At 39.5% G+C, this 21893-nt stretch overlaps 1 protein-coding gene across 7 annotated transcripts in view; it reads left to right on the forward strand.

Annotated features, from left to right (window-relative positions):
• The window catches only part of OPTN (optineurin), a 43840-nt gene extending 31967 nt beyond the window's left edge, over window positions 1-11873 (forward strand). For 5 of the 7 annotated variants that reach the window (XM_060006242.1, XM_060006244.1, XM_060006243.1 and 2 more), the window contains 3 exons: window positions 3616-3746; window positions 5226-5308; window positions 9635-11870. In XM_060006242.1, coding sequence (XP_059862225.1) covers window positions 3616-3746; window positions 5226-5308; window positions 9635-9762 — 342 coding nt within the window. In that variant the 3' untranslated portion in view covers window positions 9763-11870. Of the gene's footprint in view, window positions 1-3615; window positions 3747-5225; window positions 5309-9634 lie in introns of all 7 variants that reach the window. The other 2 variants (XM_060006251.1, XM_060006250.1) reach the window with 2 other exon arrangements.
• The last annotated feature ends 10020 nt before the right edge of the window (window positions 11874-21893 follow it).

The following is a 21893-nucleotide window of genomic DNA, read 5'->3' on the forward strand; positions in this document are numbered from 1 at the left end:
GCTTTGATATCTGGTAGCAAGTCTTCCTACCTCATTGAGATTCTTCAAGAGGACCTTAGGTTTTCCTTTTCTTATAAATTTCAGAATTCGCTTGATATTTTCTACACAGAAAAAAACCCCTGGGATTTTGATTAGAATTTTATTAAATATATAAAAATCAATTTGGAGATGATTGGCAACTTTACATCATTGACTCTTCCAGTCCACAAACATGACATATCTTCTTTAATTATTTTCAGTCATATTTTTAATCTTCTTAGTAAAGGTTTTGCTCATCTTTTATTAGATTATTCCTAGATATTTTCTATTTTTTTGATATTTTCTATTTTTATGATAGTTTTATAAATAGCATTTTTAAAACTTCATTTTCTAATTGTTGCTGCTATATAGAAATACAATTGATTCCTAATATTGACTTTCCATGCAGTAAACTTACTCAACTCACATTTTAATTCTAATAATATTTCTAAATATTCCTTTGGACTTGGTACACTAAGATCAGTTAAATAATGACAGTTTTTTTTTTTTCCTTTCCAGTTCATTATATTTTTTTTCTTTCTTTTTCTTGCCTTATTGCACTGGCTGGGACCCCAGTGCAATGCTGTGTAACAGTGGAGAGAGCAGGCAGCCTTGCCTTGCTCTCAGTCTCAGTGGCAGTGTTTCCAACATTTCACTGTTGAGTGTGTGGTGTTTGGTATAGGCTTTTCATGGGTATCACTTACTAGATTAAGAAAATTCCCTTCTCTTCCTTGTTTGCCAAAAATGTTTATTTTGAGTGGATGTTGAATTTTATTTAGGAAATGTTTTTCTTCGTATAATGATATAATTAGATAATTATATGCCTTTTTCCTTTAATTTGTTAATGTGGTAAATCACACTGATTTTTAAAATATTAAACTTTGCCTTTCTTGAATTATTCTCTGTATATATTGTTGGATTTGGTTTGCTTATATTTTGCTTAGGATTTTTGTATCCATATTCTTGAGTAAGATTGGCCTAGAATTTTCTTTCTGCTCATGTCCTTGTTGGGTTTGGATTTCAGGGTTTTACTGGCCTCATAAAAACAAGTTGGGGCACATTTCTTCTCTCACTGTTCTCTGGAAGAATTTGTGTACAATTGGCTGGTTGTGACTGTTTTGGCCCACTTTTCATACCGGTGGGTGGAGTCCTTAGAGAAGAGTTTTATTAGTGAATATACATCCTGCCTGAGATGTAAAATCACCAAAAAAGTGGGGGGAAACCTTTTTTTGTTTGTTTTTATTTTGTTTGCTTAATTAAAAGTGGGATCATGCCATACATTTTGCACTACTTTTTCATTCATGATATATCTTGGATATCTCTCCATGTTATTACTCACAGCCATATGTAGTTTTTTTTAACAGTTGTATGGTGTCCAAAGTGTACATTGCCATGACAGGTTTAACCAGTCCTCTATTAATGGACCTGTAGGTTGTACCAGTATTTTTGCTATTATCAACAATGCTGAACTGAACATTCTTGTATCTGTGTCTTTGTGCACTTGTGGAATCTCTAGTAAGATACAGAAATGGAATGGTTGGGTCATTGGATATGACTGTTTTTAAGTTAAATAAGTATTACCAAGTTGTCTTCCAAAAATGCATAATGAAAATTATTCTCTTACCCGAAGTAGATGAGAGCTCCTATTTCCCCACATCCTTGCATCACTCTTTTAAATGTTTGCCAATCTGAAGAAGATAAACAGATTATTTGTAGTGTAACAATGCCAGAAGTTTATTATTCCCTATATACATACTCAGTACCAGCTGCCCAGAGTGGCTGGCCCAGTGAAATATGGAAGTGGTTGACTGAACTTATGGTTTTAGTTTTATTTCGACAGGAATAGAATTTCAACCTGAGCTCTTTAAGGCATTTCCTTTGTTTGTGCATGATACTGTAGTCATGTACTTTTGCCATGTTCTGTACAGAGACATTTGTTTTGATGGATACTCTTGTTCATTCATTCAACAACTCTTTTTTGAGCACTTTATGTCAGACACTGTTCTCACTGCTGGGGATATAGGAATGGACAAAACAAAGGCCCAGTTCTTACTGGCTCAAAGCTCATAACTGATGGAGGTGAGACTCTAACTCAGATTTAGGTCTGACTCAAAAAAAAGCCCATAATCTATCAATGATAACCATAAAATGTTGGATTACTCACAAATGGCAGAAGTCCCTTAAAATGATCTATTTCATACTTTTTTGGTAACTACAGTGTGATTAGAATATTTAAATTTTTATTAATTTTACTTTTTAAAGTAATGGATAAAAATTTGTATCCGAAAAAATAAATAATAAATAAATTTGTATCCGAGAACCACTAAATTTGAAATGAAAAACCCAATTTTAAATATAGGAAGTTAAAAACTGGTATTGAAATAATGCTCAATTCACTATTAAGGCATTCATTTTCACTTTATAATTTTTGTAACAGTGAAGAAACTACATATTATGGCATATTTACTTTTTTATAGGTAACAAATTATTCTCCAAACGTAGCAGCTAAAACAACAAGCATTTGTTATCTCACACAGTTGCTATGGATCAGGAATCCAAGAGCAGCTTAGCAGGGTGATTCTGACTCGGGGTCTCTCATGAGGCTGCACTCAGGATGGACTGAAAGATCTATTTCCAAGATGACTCATTCTCATGGCTATGGGCGGGAGGCCTCAGTTCCTGACCATGTGTGCCTCTCCATAGGGCTGCTTGAATACCCTCATGACATGGCAACTAGCTTCCCCCAGAGCAAGTGATCCATGAGAGAACAAGGCAGAAGCCATGGTGTCCTTTATGACCTAGTTTCAGAAGCCACACACCATTACTTCTGTAATATCCTAGTGGTTACACAGGTTGGCCCATTCACTGTGGGAGGGGACCACATGAGGGTATGATTACCAAGAGGTAAGGATCACTGGCGCCATCTTGGAGGCTGGCTACCACTGTGGAAAGCAGTATGGTAAATGGAAGCGTCCATGGTACATGGGCTTCAATCCGGGTTCAAATGCTGGTTTGAGCACTTAACTAATTTCCCCAAGATTAAGAGCTATTAAATTTATAAATGTAAGATGAGCATAGCAATTCTGCCTTCCCAGGAGGAAATAAAATGGTCAATAAGGGCACCAAACATAGGACACTGCAGATGTTTGGAATTCAATAAATAGCATCTATATATTGTTGTTATTTTAAATTTAGCTTAAGGCCAGCCTTCATAAATATACCTGACAGGGTAAATAAACCATTTACCATATTAAGCTAGTACTGAATATTATTTTTAAAAAAGAGACCAGAGAATTTTACTGAACTAATGGTACACACAGTATTTAAACTACCTATATCTATGTAATTGCTGGGCTCTGATAGTTTAAAGCACACACACACACACACACACACACACACACGTAACTTGTGTCTTCTCTTTGAAGGTAGTTGGAAAGTCATGGTGATTACACTGGTTTCTAGCAGGGACAAGTACCTGTTATTTGCAAGACAATGTCACAGGATGCAGCACTACCTCTTCACCTTATCAGCAGGTGAGCTGTAGAGAATCCACATTTGTCTGGGTGGTAACTTCTGTCTCTTTTTTTCCTCTAACAGATGGAGGTTTATTGTTCTGACTTTCATGCAGAAAGAGCAGCAAGAGAGAAGATTCATGAAGAAAAGGAGCAAATGGCATTGCAGCTGGCAATTCTGCTGAAAGAGAATAATGCTTTTGAAGATGAAGGCAGGTGAATGAGGGGAAGACTTAGAGCACATATCACCCGGTCTGTGGGAGAGGTGACCCACAGTGTTTCCTAATTTGAGCTATAAGAATTGCTCTGGGGCTTCCCTGGTGGCGCAGTGCTTGAGAGTCCGCCTGCCGACGCAGGGGACACGCGTTCGTGCCCTGGTCTGGGAAGATCCCACATGCCGCGGAGCGGCTGGCCCCGTGAGCCATGGCCGCGGAGCAGCTGGGCCTGCGTGTCAGGAGCCTGTCCACAACAGTGAGAGAGAGGCCTGCGTACCGCAAAAAAAAAAAAAAAAAAAAGAATCGCTCTGAGCACACTTTGCCTGACGGTGTCCCTAACACTTAGTTTGCCCTGCAAGGCCTGGCAGCATCTTGTGGGAACCTGATCGAGTTCTTTTAGATAAATTGTAAAAACGTGACATTATGTGTTCCGAAGTCATATCCTGCCATTGTCATGGATGAAATATTCCTAACACTTTAAATAATTCTGTAATGTTTTCAAAGAAAATACTGCTAAAATTACTTCTATCTTTAAAATTTTCATTTTGATAAAAAACTGAAATATTGAGGAATAGAAAATAGAAAAATACAGAGAATAAAATAATACACACCAATATGTATCCATCCAGAATCGACAGTTACTAATATTTGTTTTATTTTCTTCAAGTATATATATATATATATTTTTTCCCTTTGCCGTACGTGGGCCTCTCACTGCCGTGACCTCTCCTGTTGCGGAGCACAGGCTCCGGACGCACAGGCTCAGTGGCCATGGCTCACGGGCCCAGCCGCTCCGCGGCACGTGGGATCTTCCTGGACCGGGGCACGAACCCGTGTCCCCTGCATCGGCAGGCGGACTCTCAACCACTGTGCCACCAGGGAAGCCCCAAGTATATTTTTATTAAAAGAAAAAGGAGTTGTAGATGAAGTTGCAGTCTTCTCCCCACACCCCCTGCCATTATAGTCCTCTCTCCCTTCCCCACACTGCCTGCAACAGCATCCCCAGCTGTTTTGTACTTTTGCGTATATACACATCTATATAATATCTTAAAACAAGGTAATATTAATTTCTTAAAACAAGGTGCCTAGGTTATAAAACGGTCACTATAGGTATTATTCTGCAACTTGCTTTACATAACTAATTTTGAACTCTGTGTGTGTGTATATATATATATGTAGATTTACTTCACTCTGTTTAATTGCTCTGTTGTGTCTTGTTTTAGAAATATGCCACTTTTTTCTAATCTTTTCCCCTGTCAATTGACATTTTGTTTGTTTCCTGATTTTTAAAAATCTTATTTACTTTTACTACATTGTGTCCTAGTGCCAGTAATATTTAAAGCTCAAATTACTCTTAAGTTCTGGTTTCTATGAACCTTGGCTTTGTAGTTTAGGTCTTTTTTTCTCGTACTTCTGTTGAGTGCCTGCTCAACGTTGTCGTATTTCAGGGTTTCACATATAGTGCTGCTTTTCATCCCAGCAGGCAGTCCCTGATGGAAATGCAGAGCCGTCATGGGGCGAGAGCAAGTGACGCTGACCAGCAGGCTTATCTCGTTCAAAGAGGTGAGTCACGTGTGATTCTAGGTTGTCAGGGCTCCCGGGGTTAGCTATCCTATGAAGAAGATGCTTGAAGAAAAATTCCACTATACATCTATACAATGGATTCCAAATCAAGCTACCAAAAATGTAGCACCTATCAGTCTTTTTTCCACAGTACCTCAAACTCCATCTACTCTCTACTGAATCCAGACCAGACTCTTCACACTAGCAGTTAAGGCCTGGCATAGCCAAACTTTTGAGCCTTCTCTCACTCTGTTCCCCTATAGATATTAGCCAGTGGAATCACTTCCTGTTCCTTGAACTTATCCTAAGCTTATATAGCTACATATACTTGCTTATGCGGTATCCTTCACGTAGATGCCCTTCCCTCATTCATATCTCTCTTCCTACAGTCTCTTTCCAATGAACTCTTACCCCATTATTTATGTGTTCTAAATATGCATTTAAGTACTCTAATAAATAAGCTCCCTTGGAGCTTATATGCTCACCTGCTTCCTGTTTTGCACATAGTAATGTTACCATTTATTGAGAGTTGACTATGCATGGATGCTGTGCTGATCCCTTCATACATATTATTTCATGTGATCCTCAAAAATTCCACGAGGTATATAGTATCACCATCTTCCAGAAGACAAGGTTAAATAACCCAGGATCACGAGGATTTTTAGGCACAGAACTGGACATGGGACCCAAGGTTATCTGACTGTTCACCACTACATGGTACTGCATGTAATAGACTGGCACTAATTATGTACTACATCCAGATTTTAATTCCCTGAGTGAAATTGATCATGACACTCATTCAAAGTACGGTGCTTTGTTTATTGCGTGGTTTTAATACTCTAGTAATAATGTTCCGTCATTTACAGTAAATTACATCACTGAAAGGGAAGTATTTTCCTTGAGTCTAGACATGAAAAAACATAAAATACACAGGATCAAAGACTGACATAGCTAGATGAAAAGTTAATAGCAATGCCACTAAGAAGAATCAGGGTGTTAGATGTTATCCAAAAAAAAAAAGAGAGAGCGAGAGAGAGATGTTATCCACATTTCACATAACTGGTTCTTTAACTTTTTTTAAATGCTGGCTGAGTCTAAGTCCCTTCCACATACCAACAGACTATTGAAATGGAACTATCACAGTGTTATCAACAGCAAGGAAGCAATATTAGTATGTATAGTTAACTATTAAATCCTAGGGAAATTTCTGAGTATCCCTTTTACCTCCTAACTCCACCGATGCCCCTGCCAGAGTTCTTTTACAGGAAAAATTAGGTTAAAGTAAATATTAGAGGTAGTAATTCAGGTTAAAAATACACATAGAAAAAAAATTCCACAAAAAATAATACACATGGTATTCATGGGGCATATGCAGAAGCAGCACAGGGACTGACATAAATATTAGCCTCAGGCATTTTCTAGCATCAGCAGGTAAAGCTGTGTTCTCTGAAGGCTGCATCTACCCACATGAGCACCACCAGGCCTTGTCTCTAACGTGAATTTAAATATCCTATAGCAACATCCATATACCCCATACCTAGAAGTGCCTCCAAGATTGTTTTGGTTCAAAAAACGGACAATCTCTTGCACCTGGATTTCTTAGGGGAAGATATAAGGCAAATATCTATTTACACTTAAAAAAAAAAAAAAACTGGTCAAACACTCTTTGACTTATAATCTAAAAATTGCCACAGAGGGGCTTCCCTGGTGGCGCAGTGGTTGAGAGTCTGCCTGCCGATGCAGGGGACACGGGTTCGTGCCCCAGTCCGGGAAGATCCCACATGCCGCAGAGTGGCTGGGCCCGTGAGCCATGGCCGCGGGGCCTGTGCTCCGCAACGGGAGAGGCAACAGCAGTGAGAGGCCCGCATACCACAAAAAAAACAAACAAAAAAAATTGCCACAGAGTGCAAGTGTATTCTTAATTATCCTAATAAGCTTTTTTGTCTTATAAAAAACAATATTCCAAACAGATTGTCTTAAGATTTTTTGTTTGTTTCCTAACAAAGCTGCCTTAAACAATAGCTCCCCTCAGTATATTTCATCATGGTTGTCCTCTGCCGTCTGCAGCCGTCTAAGTGTCTACTCTGGTCTGGGCGCTTGACTGAACACGAGGGAACAAAGGGGCATAAGGCATGGTCAGATCCGTGAAGGCCTATGGTTTAGTTGGAGAGACAGGATGTGCACATAAAAAGATGAATTCATAATACAAGATAACAAGTAAGGAATAGAAATAACAGTGCTGGAGATAAGAGGAAAGGATAACCCCTAAGGGCCAGGGGGGTTGAGAAAGGGCTTGGAAAGATGTGACTTTAAGCTTGACCTGGAAGCCAGGATTTAGATAACTTCTGTATGAGAATAAAAGGGCAAAGGCAGAAATGAGTGTGATGTGTTAATAATGAAAACTGACTAAGCTTATTTTATAGTGAAGAGCCAGGAGGCAGAGGGAACCCATTAGCTGACTGATAAAACAGCCCCAGTCTGCATCTTGAAACCTAGACCAGGACAAAAATAAAGGCACAGACAGATGCAATAAAGTTTAAAGGGATGAATTAACAGTCCCTGATAAGTGGCAGATTGTCATCTAGAGCAGGGTTTGGTAAACTGCAGCCCACGGGCCAAATCTGGCCTGTCACATGTTTGCATAAGTAAAGTTTTATTGCAGCATAGTCATGCCCTCTTATTGACATATTGTCTGGCTACTTTCATGCTACAGTGGCAGACTTGAGTAGTTATGACCAAAATTTATGACCTGTAAAGCCTAAAATATTTACTGTCTGGCCCTTTACAGAAAGTTACTGACCCCTGATCTGAAACAATGAGACTGTTAGAAAGCTCCCTGCTTCAGAAATCATGCTTTGCGATCAGTATTTCTGTTCAAGGGTGCTTCTAAAGTTTGCTTAACACAAACTATCCGTAACAGTCTCCCATGTTAGTGAATTCAAATAATATGCTCAGAAGCAAAAAACCATACTAAAAGTTACCTCGGGCTTCCCTGGTGGCGTAGTGGTTAAGAGTCCGCCTGCCAATGCAGGGGACATGGGTTCAAGCCCTGGTCCGGGAAGATCCCACATGCCGCGGAGCAACTAAGCCCGTGCACCACAACTACTGAGCCTGCACTCTAGGGCCCGTGAGTCACAACTCCTGAGCCCACGTGCCACAACTACTGAAGCCCGCGCGCCTAGAGCTCGTGCTCCGCAACAAGAGAAGCCACCGCAATGAGAAGCCCGCGCACCGCAACAAAGAGCAGCCCCTGCTCGCCGCAACTAGAGAAAGCCCACGTGCAGCTACGAAGACCCAACATAGCCAAAAATAAATTAATTAATCAAAAAAAAAGTTACCTCCACTATCATCTGCAAAAACAAACATTTTGGGGGCTGAATAAAAATCTAGAGACCTGGGTGGAGACGCTGAAAAACTAAAATGCTTTGCATCGGTGCAGAAAGATCAGATCAATGAGGTGCTCTGGGAACTAGAAACCATTTCCTGTACTGAGCACGGTCTGCACACAGGGGACCTGCTGAGAGCCCTGACTTCTTCAGAGCGTTCTTTGATTTAAGACTTGAACCTCAGTCCAACTCCAGAATTGGGGGAAACAATAGGACTGATTCTTCAATTCCTTCTCCTCACTTCCTTTATCTGGATAACTCTTGTTCATTCTTAAGACTCCTCTCAAGTGGAGCTGGTCTCATCAGGGGGCCTGTCTGCACCGAGCAGTCTGAGCCAGGCGCCCTTTCCTGCCCTCCCCAACAAAACCACTTTGTGTCTGACACAGCCTCAGTGCTTCCCTCACGTCGTGCCACTGTCTCTTTTTCTTGCCTGATGTCCCCACCACGTCTGTATCCCTCTCTCCCATCTCCCAAGTGCTCAAAAGCATCTACTGAATGGCCGTAATTGTTGTCTCTGCTCCTGAGAAGGTCCCTGCTGTTCCAGGGTCCCTCTCCATGCTCTGCGCACTGTCCAAATTCTCTCCTTCTCCTTAGCTTACATCCTCATCTATCCTTTTCTTCTCTCAAAGATTCTAGTTTTTACTAGAACATGTATCATCCTGTACCTAAAACCAAAACCACATATTTTCACATACCTAGAACCTGGAACAGAGCCTAAATCCTAAAACATGATAGGGAAGCAGGTATTACTTTTGGAGATTTTTTTCTATGTGTGTCGATTACTTCAGTTAAAGACCAAAATAAAACCTGTATTCATTTCCCACGAGGTATTGATTACCAAGTTTAACTGATGTTAAAATTAAAATTTACCATCTGTTTTTAAAAACTGCTTGCAACATGGAAGGAATGGATTAACATTTCATTTAATGCTTATTCCCAGGAGCTGAGGATAGAAACTGGATGCAGCAGGAACAACAGAATATTCCAATTCATTCTTGCCCCAAATGTGGAGAAGTTCTGCCCGACATAGATACACTACTGATTCATGTTACAGACTGCATCATTTAAGTGTTGACCTTTCACCTCCCCCAAACTGTTGGTAAATGTCAGATTTTTTCCTCCAAGAGTTGTACTTTTGTGTCATTTGTTTCACTCAAATATTTTGGCTCATTATTTTAGGAGAAAGAAAACCATTATGTTCTAAAAAGGACATTTTTTGGTGCATTCCCACAAACTCGCAAAATAGAATCCTTAACGTACCACTCTTCTGATAAGAGGTCTGTTTTTTTTTTAATATTGTTGATGTGAGCACTGAACTGTCCATGCGGGTTATGAGTGTGTGACATCGTGGATAGAGTAAATGTGGTAATAAGATGGAAGAAGCCTCACTGATTAAGAACTTTCTAAGGAGGCAGGAAAAATGAAGTGGTCACAGATTTAATCAAGAAGTGTCTTTGAAGTATTTTTAAATAAATTACATTGTTATTTTTCTTTATTCATTTAAGATAGATCTATCTGGGGTTGTGTATGTGTGTATACCTTACAGTTTTATTTCAGCCACAGCACCAAAATTATGATGTGGCTCTTTTCAGATGAGCCCTGTGACCTTTTACTTGATCCTCAGGACAAGTGAAAAAATACTGACCTACATGAAGCGGATATATTAGGTTCACTGGATGTCACGTAATCATCCACAGTGTAAAGTTTTCTTTTTCTTTTGTTGTGCTGCAGGTATATGTTTATCAACTATACAGTAAATAGTGTATAAATTTCTAAAAAGAATAGCTATCTATTAATTTTCTTCCTGGATCAGGCTCTATATTCATAATCACAAAAATAGTTATTGCAAAAAAAAAGTTATTGCAAAATAAAATTTTGCTTATGAATCTTTCACATTGTTCATATATGACTAGCTAATTTCATAGGATGTGTTTTCTGTATTCAGCTTCATATAAGCTTAATACTTATTCAGAACCATTTTGTTAATTCCGTGAATATGAGCAAATCCCTTTACTAGATACCAGTAAGTGGTGTTTGAATTAGAAACTGTTCTTTCTAAGGAGGTGAAAAGATAGGGATTTGCCGTATTTTGTAAACCTACAGTTTACCAGCCATAAAAGTTAGCAATGTCCTTATGTATCTATATCCTAAAATATTTAAGAGAAAAATTTTAAATCTCCTCTGTTTGACTTTGTCATAAGAATCTCTCCTACACAAACTTGACTTGTGTGTGCCTATGTGTGTAGGTATATATATTTTTTAAAACAGGAATCAAAACAGTTAATTACAGCTTCATGCCAGGAGAACACACTGCACAAATTCAACAGTAATTTAGATCCCCCCCCCACCCCAGGGGGTTTGTTAAAGACATTTCTAAAATAACTATGAAATTTTTACTTTTAATTTCTTGTTTATAGTTTCTAGTTTAAATTCTTTTCCCTTACTATCTTATATTGGAGAAGATAGATTTCTACAGTATCCTAAATAAAAAAGCAAACCAAATGGTTCTACACTTATGATATTGGGAATATCCTTTTACTTTGTTCAAGTAAAAATATCAACCTGATCCCAATGTGAAATAGCAGTGTGAATGTGCTGATTAAGCCTGTTACCAAATTGTTTCCTTGCTAATTAGATGGATTGTAAATGAAGGCAAGTTCATATGGTCAATTTAAATTGAGGCTATTGTTTTGGGGGAATCAAACAGTTTGGTAAACAACTTGTAAAGTCTGTGCATGTCTTATCCAGTTAATTTAGTCTTCAAGGCCTTGTTCCATGTTACCAGTTAACTACACCTCATCAGAATTTAGGTCCCTCTTCTAGGGCCAGCCATGCTGTATTCTTGTGTGGCTAATGGGAACAACAGAAAGATGGCAAATGTGAAGAAATATGAGGGAGCAAAAGAAACTTTTACAGCTAATAATTTTACACAATTAAGTCTTTAAATATTATGTTAAAAATAATTTTGGTCTGGCATGTAAGGAGCTTGGACGTCATCACTCCTATCCTTATAATAAGAAAAACGCCGAACAAACTTAAAATCGTCAACTCTTTTAAATCTTTCAGAGAACTGAGGTCACAGGGTAAACCTCTGCCCCCAAACTGGAGAGACAAACAGGGAGATACAGAGAGTCGCTGATGACCAGACCACAGTCTCAGGAGCAGAAACCACAGTAGGAGCCAGTACCTGAGTAGGAAAATGTACACTGTAATTGAAGAATTGCTAAAGTCTCAGTGTGGATGAGCTTGAGAGTTAAAAACTCCAGGGGGAGCCCAGTCTTAGGGGGAACCCTGCACTTTCATGAGTTTTACCTCCACAGATCCTACCAGATTCCCACAGTAAAGATTAGAAAAAACTCCCCCATAATTCCAGCAGGGCTGGGGGGCAGGTGGGAGTAGACATTTTGAAATACACCAGAGCATTCTGTTCTTCTTAAGAAGTTTCCTCAGGGAAACTTTTTTACCAGAGCCTTACTTGCTGGGATATTATCAGAGCCTGACCAACCTGGGGGAACAGATACACCCAACTTATGCCCCCTTATTCTTAGCACCTAAGGAGGAGGGAAAAAACCTGTAAAGGTCACAGCCCAGAGGCACAAGCTCACGAAAAGACTAACCATAGACCTATAGAATGCTTCCCCTCCCCGCTACCCCTCACCACCACATCAACAGGGCTTCTGTATAATAACAAGGGATTACAACGGAAACAACTGCACATCTTAGACTTTCTCTAAGAAGTCTATAGGGAAACCCAAAGACAATAGTGGAGACAAAAACAAGGACACCAGAGGAAATTTCAGCATATGACACAGCTGCAGCAAACACTAATAGTCCAACTCCTAACCAGATAAACAAAAACCCCACACCAAAGGCCTATTTACCACAGTTCCTTTTACCTAGTACATCATGTTCAGTTTTCAACAAAAAATTATAAGGCATACTAAAAGACCAAAAAACAGTTTTTAAAGATAAAGAAAGCATCATAACCAGACTCAGACATAATGGATAGATATAAAATGGAATTTGAAACAACTGTGATTAACATCCTAAGAGCTCTAATGGAAAAAGTGACAATATGCAGGAACAGAGGGGTAATGTAAGCAGAGAGATGGAAACTCTAAGAAAAACTCAAAAGGGAATACTACAAATCAAAAAGCCTGTAACAGAAATAAAGAATGCCTATGATGAGATCATGAGTAGACTGACCATGGCTGAGAAAAGAATCAGTGAGCTTGAAGAAATGGCATGAGAAACTTCCAAAACTGAAAAGCAATTTTAAAAAAAGAATGAAGAAGAACAGAATATTCAAGAACTGTGAGGCAGTTATAGAAAGTGTACAATGAGAATACCAGAAGGAGAGAAGGGGACAGAGGAATGTTTGAAGTAATAATGGCTGAGAATTTTCAAAAATTAATGACAGGTACAAACCACAGATCTGGGAAACTCAGAGAACACCACACAGGATAAATGCCAAAAAAGTCTTCACCTAAGTGTATCATGGGCAAAAAGCAGAAAATCAAAAACAAAAAAAATTTTTTTGAAAGAAGCCAAAAGGGAAAAATAACTTACCTGTAGAAGAGCAAGGATAAGAAATATATCAGACCTCTCTTCAGAAACCATGCAAGCAAGAAGACAGTTGAGAGAGAAGAACCACCAGCCTATAATTCTGTGTCCATGGAAATTATTCTTCAAAAGTGAAGGAGCAGTAGACTATCTTAGACAAACAAAAGTTGATGGAATTTGTTGCCAGTAGACCTGCCTTGCCAGAAATGTAAGCTCCTCAGAGAAGGTCAAAAACTCAGATCTATAAAAAGAAAAGAAAAGCGTTAGAGAAAGGATACATGAAGATAAAGTCTTTTATTTTTCTTATTCTTCATGAACAGATAATAGGTTTTCTCGTTTTTTGTTTTTTGGTGTTTTTTTTTGGCTGTGCTGCATGGCTTGTGGGATCTTAGTTCCCCGACCAGGGATCGAACCCAGGCCCTGGCAGTGAAAGCATGGAGTCCTAACCACTGGACTGCCAGGGAATTCCCAAATAGAATACAGTTTGTTCAAAGTAACAACAGCCACATGTATTTGGTGATTATAGCTAATGGATAAATGAAATAAATGACAACAGTGTTATAAGGGATAGGAGGGAAGAATTGGGGATACTCTGTTACAGGGTATTTTCCCTACCCATGAAGTGATATAGTATTCTTTGAAAGTGAACTTGGATTAGTAGTCGATGTATATTGCAAACTCTAGGGCAACACCACCCCACGCCCCAAAAAAAAGTTTTAGAAAGTATAATTGATACGCTAAGAGAAGTGAGAAAATGGAATAACATAAAATGTTCCATTAAAACCAGGAAAGTCAGAAATAGAATGAAAGACAATAGAAGAAACAAAGAACAAGGGCAGTGAACAGAAAACAGTAACAAATATGGTAGATGTTAATCCAGTTATATCAGTAATCACTTTAAACATCATTGGTCTCAATATACCAATTAAAAGACAGAAACTTTGAGAATGGATAAAAAAGCAAGACTCATCTATATGCTCTCTACCCACTTTAAATATAAAGACACATATAGATAAAATGTAAAGAGATGGAGAAAGATACAGCATGCCAACACTAATCAAAAGAAAGAGTAGCTATGTTAATTTCAGACAAGATTTCAAAGCAAGGGAAATTATCAGGGATAAAGGGGCATTACAAATGATATAGGGATCAATTCTCCAAGAAGACATAAAAATCCCTACTGTATATGTGCCTAAAAACACAGCATCAAAATACGTAAGGCAAAAACTACAGGGAAAAATATACCAATCCACTAGTATAGCTGGAGACTTGAAAATCCCTCTATCAGTGATTAACAGACCCAATAGGCAAAAAACTCATTAAGAACATAGCTGAACTGAACGGCATCAATCAACTACATCTAACTGACATTTATAGAATACTTCATAGTGTACATATGACAGAATACACATTCTTCTCAGGCTCTTAGAGGACATTTACCATGACAGACCACATTCTGAGCCATTAAACACAGAAATTTAAATTTAATTTCAGAAATTTAAAACAACAGAAATCATACACAGTATGTTCTCATACCACAGTGGAACTAAACTAGAAATCAATAACACAAAGATACCTGGAAACCCTCAAAACACTTGGAGATTAAATACACTTTGTAAATTATACATGGATTAAGTAAGTCTCAAGAGAAATTTAAATATATTTTAAACTAAATGAAATAAAATATAACATCAAAATTTGGGGATGAAATGAAAGCAGGGCTTAGCAGGAAATGTGTAGCATTGACTGCATATATAGAAAAGAAGATCTAAAAGCAATAGTTAACGCTTCTTTAAAAAAAATAAAACTAGAAAAAGAATGGCAAGTTAAACGCAAAATAAACAGAAGAAAATAATACAACTGAGGCCAGAAATTGATGAAATTTAAACCAGGAACTCAATAGAGAAAATCAATGAAACCGAAAGCTGGTTCTTTGAAACAATTGATAAAATTGATAAACCTCTACCCATGTTAACTAAGAAAAGAGAAGACACAGATTACCAATATCAGTGTGCCATGAATAATTGGAACTTGAAATTAAAAAAACACGATAACATCTATATTAACACCCCAAAATGAAATGCTTAGTTATAAATCCAATAAAATATGTATAAGATCTGATGAAAGAAATAAAAGAAATAAATGGAGAGATATTCCATGTTTATGTATAGGGAAACTCCATATTGTTAAGGTATCAGTTCTTCCTAACCTGATCTACAGATTCAATGCAATTACAATCAAAATCCCAAGTTATTTTGTGGCTATCAACAAACTGATTCTAAAGTTTATATGGAGAAGCAAAAGACCTAGAATAGCCAACACGCTATTGAATGAAAAGAACAAAGTTGGAAGGTGGACACTACCCAACTTTATGACTTACTATAAAACTACAGTAATCAGGACAGTGTGGTACTGGTGAAAGAATAGACAAATACATGAATGGAACAGAACAGAGAGCCCAGAAATAGACCCAGAGAGTCTTTGACAAAGGGGCAAAAGCAATTCAGTGGAGAAAGGATAGTATTTTCAACAAATGGTGCCGGCACAACTGAACATCCACATTCAAAAAGAAAAATAATAATAATAATCTAGTTGCAGACCTTATTACACCTTTCACAAAAACTAACTCAAGCCACAGACTGGGAATAAATCTTTACAAAACACAGATCTGAGAAAGAACTGGTATCAAAATATCCAAAGAACTCTTAAAATGCAACAATAAGAAAACAACCCAATTTTTTAAAGGTCAAAAGATAATGGATACCTCACCAAAGATGTAGAGTTGGCAAATAAACATATGAAAAGATGCTAAACCGCATATGTCTTTAGGGGATTGCAAATTTCAACGATACCATCTCACACTTATTAGAATGGCTACAATTCAAAACAATAACACCACCAAGTGCTCGGGAGGATGTGGAACAACAGGAATTCTCATTCACTGCTGATGGAAATGCAGAATGGTACTTTGGAAGACAGATTGGCAATTTGTTGCAAAACTAAGCACACAATCCTTGGAATTTACCCAAATGTATTGAAAACTTACATCCATACAAAACCTGCACATGAATGTTCATAATAGCTTTACTCATAACTGCCAAAACTTGGAAGCAACCAAGATGTCCTTCAACAGATAAATGGATAATCAAACTGTGGTGTACATCCATGTGATGGAATATTATTCAGTGCTAAAAAGAAATAAGCTATCAAACCACAAAAAAAAAAAACATGCAGAGACCTTAAATGCATATTGCTAAGTGAAAGAAACCAATCCGAAAAGACTACACACTGTATGACTTGAACTGTATAATGCTCTGGAAAAAGCAAAATTACGGAGACAGTAAAGAAGGTCAGAGGTTGCCAGAGGTTTGGTGGAGGGATGAGGGGTTAAGAGCACAGAAGATTTTTAGGGCAGTGAAACTATTCTGCATAATACTGTAATGGTGGATACCTCTGTCACAACCTATTGAATGTGTAACAAAGAGTGAACCCTAATGTAAACTATAGACTTTAGTTAATAATGTATCAATATTGGCTCATCAATTGTAACAGAAAGTCCCATACTAATGCAAGATGTTAATAATAAAATTGTGTGTGTGCCAAAGAAAACATACAGATGGCCAAGGGGCACATGAAAAGATGCTCAACATCACTAATTATTAGAGAAATGCAAATCAAAACTACAATGAGGTATCACCCCACACCAGTCAGAATGGCCATTATCAAAAAATCTAGAAACAAAAATGCTGGAAAGTGTGTGGTGAAAAAGGGAACCCTCCTACACTGTTGGTGGGAATGTAAATTGGTACAGCCACTATGGAGAACAGTATGAAGGTTCCTTAAAAAACTAAAAACAGAACTACCATATGACCCAGCAATCCCACTATTGGGCATATACCCTGAGAAAACCGTAATTCAGAAAGAGACATGTGCGACTTCCCTGGTGGCGCAGTGGTTAAGAATCTGCCTGCCAATGCAGGGGACATGGGATTGAGCCCTGGTCTGGGAAGATCCCACATGCCGCAGAGCAACTAAGCCCATACACCTCAACTACTGAGCCTGCGCTCTAGAGCCCGCAAGCCACAACTACTGAAGCCCGCGCTCCTAGAGCCTGTGCTCTGCAACAAGAGAAGCCCCCGCTTCCTTAAACTAGAGAAAGCCCGCACACAGCAACGAAGACCCAATGGAGCCAAAAAATAAATAAATTTTAAAAAAGAGGACGTACCACAATGTCCACGGCAGCACTATTTACAATAGCCAGGACATGGAACCAACCTAAATGTCCATCGACAGGTGAATGGATAAAGAAGATGTGGTGTATATATACAATGGAATATTACTCAGCCATAAAAAGAAACGAAACTGAGTTATCTGTAGTGAGGTGGATGGACCTAGAGTCTGTCATACAGAGTGAAGTAAGTCAGAAAGAGAAAAACAAATATCATATGCTAACACATATGTATGGAATCTCAAAAAAAAAAAAAAAGGTACTGATGAACCTAGGGGCAGGACAGGAATAAAGACGCAGATGTAGAGAATGAACTTGAGGACACGGGGAGGGGGAAGCTGGGACGAAGTGAGAGAGTGGCATGGACATATATACACTACAGAATGTAAAACAGATAGCTAGTGGGAAGCAGCTGCATAGCACAGGGAGGTCAGCTCCGTGCTTTGTGTCCACCTAGAGGGGTGGGATAGGGAGGGAGGGAGGAGATATGGGGATATATGTATGCATATGGCTGATTCACTTTGTTGTACAACAGAAACTAACACAGTACTGTGAAGCAATTATACTCCAATAAAGATCTACTAAAAAAAGTTGTGTGTGTGGAAGGGGCTATATGGGAACTCTGTTCTTTCCACACAATTTTTCTGTAATCCTAAAATTGCTCTAAAAAAATAAAGTCTATTATTTTCTTTAAAAATGAAAAAAAAACCTTTTAACTATATATAAGATTATTTAATATGAACACATATAAAATTGTTCACATTAAATCATAAAATCAAGATTATGGTGAAAATTGACCAACAATTTCATTTGACCCATAATGAAAGGGCTAAGTTGGAATTGCTTTTAATGAAATATCAGATTTATTATGCAACCATTAATTCAATGGAAGAAGGCTGATAGAACAGCTAGTTGCAGCTTTGAAGTGTAATAGGAATCAAGTATATGGACCAATATTCAAATGTTTTAGTGAAAGGACAGGTACCAAAACTGCTTTGCTATGAAAGCAAAAAGTAGAAGTAATTTTACCATCTTCTTTGGTATCCTTTGACTTACAGAGTTCGTCATTTTAAAAATTATTGAAATAACATTATGTTCTCTTTGTGAAGATATTGGTCATCACTGAGTATTGCAAGTGTTCTTTTTTTCTAGGTAAGTAATTGCAAAGATATGAAGTATAATACAAAAAAATATTGGCTTAGGAACTCTCAGTAAGCTGATAGGTTTATGTAGCAATTTTGTCCTTTAGACATATGGAGCCATAATCACGGGTAGAATTTATTCTGCATGGAGTATGTATTGTAGTTATTAACTCAGCAATCCAATGAAGAAATGTGTTGAGCATTCTCATGAATTAATTAAAACCAGCAAGGCTAGAGTTTTTTTTATTGGCTTCTCTTTGCAAAGCATCAGTTGAGATGGAGGAACATACCCTGTTGCTTGAAGTAACCTCTAGATTGTTTGAAAAGCAATAGACATTTATTTGGGCAACAAAGACAATATTCTGTTAGGAAAATTAAGGAGGCTGGGTTTTCCTTTCTCAGGAGGGCCATTCATCTTCAAGTAGAGAACTGCCTCTGAGGAAGGATGACAGTTTTCTCAGTAAAGCGTTTTTGTTCAGTTAGTTGGGCAAATTCAAGTTTGGGATAAGACTCTAGAGAATTCTGTGCCATAAAGCATGAGATGTGAAGGCAGATGTAAACAGATGTCTACAGGGAGGTGGTGTGGGTGCTTTGGAAACCGGCTGTTAATTCCAACAAAAGATCTGATTTTCTGATTTTTTTTTTTTTTTTTTTTTTTTGCGGTACGCGGGCCTCTCACTGTTGTGGCCTCTCCCGTTGCGGAGCACAGGATCCGGACGCGCAGGCTCAGCGGCCATGGCTCACGGGCCCAGCCGCTCCGCGGCATGTGGGATCTTCCCGGACCGGGGCACGAGCCCGTGTCCACTGTATCGGCAGGCGGACTCTCAACCACTGCGCCACCATGGAAGCCCTGATTTTCTGATTTTGAATAGCATTGTTTCCTGCTGGGCCGAAAGGTGGAAGCATCGATTTAATCTTCTGGTGCATTAACCCTGGAAACATACTCAAAGATATTCTGCTTCTACAATCTCTACTTTAGAGAACTCAACTGCACTCACTAAGCCTACACCTGCAGCCCTGATATGTCCCCTTGGCTTGGGTCACATATCTAAAAGTAGCGCTGAAATCTCCCCACCATCGCCTCAGGCTGAACTCACATCTCTACCCTGTCCAAAGCAAGCTCCTCCTCTGTAAGTCAGCCGTCTCTCAGCTGTTGCAACCTGGCCATCGTCCTCTCCTTTTCCTGCCAAAGGTAACTTTCCTCTGGTCAGTTACCAAAGCAGATAAGTTTCCCTCGTAAAGTGCTTCCAATTCGTCCCTTCCCTTCAGCTCTCACAGTCTGGGACTATCACGATCTATCAAGCTTCTTTGTCTTCAATTTCTGGTGTATCCAGTTCCTGAGCACCTATCTTTTGAATTTTTTTTCTTTTTGGCCGCACTGTGCGGCTTGCAGAATCTTAGTTCCCTGACCAGGGACTGAACCTGGGGCCACGGCAGAGAAAGCACCAAGTCCTAACCACTGGGCCGCCAGGGAATTCTCCCGAGCACCTATCTTTGTTAGCTTAATCGTCCTAAGCATTGCCTTATAAAGTAGTAAGAATAAAAGTTATTACACTTTTAATGCTTACATGTGCTGGGCACACTCTGCATATTTTCAAGTTTTTCTCATGAATCCTCACAATACCCTATGAAATAACTATGACTGTCCTTGTTTTGAACATGAGTAAGTTGAGGCTCAGAGAGGTTAAGTAACTTAGCCGAGGTTGCACAGTTAGCATGTGGCAATTAAAAATCATGCAGTCTTAACTGCATAGTCTGGGCACTTAGCCACACCTTTCTCTATCCATCTACCTTCCTCCCCCACCTGCTCAAACGGGGTCTCTTTACCGCTTACAGAATATTCATCATCTGCCACCCTATTTGTTTTACCTACATTTTAAAATGTTTCCACCTCATCTTTCCACCTATCTTTTACCTCCTCATCAGCAAGACTGGTGCTCCCTGGTAGTCACCTTATGTTATTTGTCTTTTATGCATAGATCACATCTCCCAAACTAGACTAAATGCCTACAATATGGACCTTGTCTTTGTCCAAACATGTACACCTGAGGCACTAAGATTATGGCTGATAACCAGTGTGTGAAAAGGTACTGGAAATTCTCATTTGATCCTTCCTGAAACCCTCTAGTTATCGCTATTATCAGCACTTTACGGATGAAGAAATTGACCCCCCGCCCCGCCCCCGCCAAAGCTAAGTGCCTTGTTCAGGAGCACATACTCTATTCTACTTTTTCTCTCTGTAAACATTTATTGTGTGCCAGGCACCAACAGCAAGAGAAAAGACAGAGGAAGAGCTAGGAAGATGAAAAAGACACGGTCCCCTGGTCTCCCGATGCTGACATTTTGGTGGGAAGAAGCAGAAAACAGTTATTCCCAACTCTGACGCAATTAAAGTCCACGGACCACGAACTCCTCCGCAAACAGTGGTTTCTACTGGGTCTAAGAATCTCATCTAGTCTTTCCTTCTCATTTTACAGACGGTGACGACGGTCAGAGAGAGGTAAAAGTGGACCAGATTTTTGGTTTGTTTTTCAGTCCCATTATCTCAACTGAAAACGAGGTTGTAAAATAACCAACCGAGCGAAATTATCAACAAGCCTGTTCAGACCTCTATACAGTCAACCCAGCCAGAGGCAATCTGTGAGGGCAGGGGGAAGGTCTGCAGTGGGTTCCGCGGTTTGAGCCTCAGTGTGCAGGCTTCTCCGCGTCAAGCGTAAGAGAAAACGAGGCTCAGAACTGGATGACACGGTCAGTGCCGGAAAGTGTCAGGAACTAACTTCTGACCTCCTATGAACATACCGTACAGGGACAGTTCTACTTCCCGGCGCCTGTGGGGACGCTAGAACACCTACCGGAGGAAGCCAGGGCTGCACCGACCGGAAGTTCCCTTGCCTCCAACAAAGAGGGCGCCGGTCACGTGAGCCAATCAGATTGCTCTACGCAAGGGTCACCTTCTTCCCGCCCCCTCACGGTCGTTTCCGCCAAGACCTCTGAAGTAGCCAATCAGTGCAGCCCCGAGCCGCGTGCGTCTGACGTCAGAGGCGTGGGGGCGGAGTCGAGTTGGAATTTTGGCGGTCTGGCTGTGGAAAGAGAAGGAGTTCGGAGCCGGTTAAGGTGCGGGTCTGCGACTGTTGAGGGGCAGGGTGAGGGACTGCCCGCGCGCGTCTGTGGGAGAGTTTAGCGAGCTCCGAGGGCGGGAGGCGCGGAGTCCGGGGGCGCTCAGGTGGGCGAGACTGGAATTGGGCGAGCGCGGGGGCGACCTGGGC

The sequence above is a fragment of the Delphinus delphis genome, chromosome 2 (genome assembly GCF_949987515.2).
Source record: "Delphinus delphis chromosome 2, mDelDel1.2, whole genome shotgun sequence".
Taxonomy (NCBI): Eukaryota; Metazoa; Chordata; class Mammalia; order Artiodactyla; family Delphinidae; genus Delphinus; species Delphinus delphis.